Raw genomic sequence first — 1,526 nt, forward strand, 5'->3', positions numbered from 1 at the left:
CCTTCAAATGCAAGTCTAAGTCGAGTCTAAAGTCATTAAATATGAGACTTAAGTGCGACTCAAGTACGAGTCACAAACTCGAGTCCCCATCTCTGACCTACAGAGCGTAATTTAGCACCGCTGCCTACTGGTGGTGACCCTGCCATGCCTTTTATAACCATAGTTTACAAATCTTCTGATGGCTACTTCTAACAGGATAATGCATGATGCCATAAACCTCAGATCGTCTCCAAAAAGTTTCTTAAAAAATAACAATGAATTTGTGACCCTGACAGCCATTTGAGATAATGGACAAAAATCCTGAAGGAGGAAGTCCAGCTATCAGTCGTTAAGCTTAAAAAAACAATATGGTTTCTAACTTAAAATAAAGGTTTTAGAGCAGCTTTGTCAAAGTGTGAACTTGATGTATATTGCGATACTATGTTTTATCTGAAACCAGGCTGTTTGTGCTCAAAAACCCTTCTGTGGTTCATCCAAAGGGAGACTCAATCACTGTCAATTATGACAGAAATTTGAGGCACAAGCTGTCATTAGGTTTAGGAGGCCATTACTTTTCACATTGGGTAAGGTTGGATCAAATAGCTTAAATTATCATTTAAAACTTGCTTTTAGGTAGATAACCCAACAGAAAATACAAAAAGCAAGTTTTAGATGATCTTTTTTGTTAGACAAACCAAGCTTGGCCTAGATAAATAGATAGGATAGATAAATAGATAGACAGATCTTAAATGTTTATTTTTTCTTATTTTCAGGATGTCAGTGAGTTTTCCCACAAATTGCTCGACTGGTTAGAGGATGCGTTTCAACTAGCAGCAAATGGAACGTAAGTCAGTAGTTAGAGCTGTCAGCATCAGCCAGGACTGTTGTTCTTCATGAATCAATGGACCAAATATAACTTTCACATTAATAATCAGGAATGCAGAAGACAAGCAGCAAAACCCACTGGTCCAACTTTTCTACGGCACCTTCGTGACAGAGAGGCGACATGAAGGTATGTCTCTATAAGACTCCGTTTCATCATGCTGTCGCCCACTGAATGTTTGTTTTTTTGTGCATTTGTGTGTTTGGATTCAGGCAAGACTCTGTACAACATTGAGCAGTTTGGTCAGTATCCTCTGCAAGTCAATGGCTTCAACAACCTTGATGAATGCCTGGAAGGCGCGATGGTTGAGAAGGAGATCGAATCGCTGCACTCGGATCATGTGGCAACATCTGGACGAGAGGTGAGCCTTTTAAATGACTAATTTTAGTAAAGATTAAACACTGATTGTTTTGTAAATACCTGCCCCTCTAAGAATCTTTTGTCTTTTTCGGCCTGCAGAGATGGTTTAAAAAACTACCGCCGGTCCTGACCTTTGAGCTGTCTAGATTTGAGTTCAACACTCAGCTCGGGCGTCCTGAGAAGATACACAAAAAATTAGAGTTTCCACAAATCGTCTACATGGACAGGTAACTCAGCCATCTAATTGGATCTAATCTTACAGAGACACTTACATATATATATATATATATATATATATATATGT

General features: G+C 38.8%; 1 protein-coding gene across 1 annotated transcript in view; it reads left to right on the top strand.

The window, feature by feature from the left end:
• The window catches only part of LOC107081857 (ubiquitin carboxyl-terminal hydrolase 28-like), a 49,111-nt gene that overhangs the window by 22,816 nt on the left and 24,769 nt on the right, over positions 1–1,526 (top strand). Inside the window, exons 6-9 of the mRNA XM_015370185.1 lie at positions 753–823; positions 915–991; positions 1,075–1,223; positions 1,322–1,449. Coding sequence (XP_015225671.1) covers positions 753–823; positions 915–991; positions 1,075–1,223; positions 1,322–1,449 — 425 coding nt within the window. The remainder of the gene's footprint in view (positions 1–752; positions 824–914; positions 992–1,074; positions 1,224–1,321; positions 1,450–1,526) is intronic.

This window comes from Cyprinodon variegatus, unplaced genomic scaffold (genome assembly GCF_000732505.1).
Source record: "Cyprinodon variegatus isolate N-32 unplaced genomic scaffold, C_variegatus-1.0 Scaffold43, whole genome shotgun sequence".
Lineage (NCBI taxonomy): Eukaryota > Metazoa > Chordata > Actinopteri > Cyprinodontiformes > Cyprinodontidae > Cyprinodon > Cyprinodon variegatus.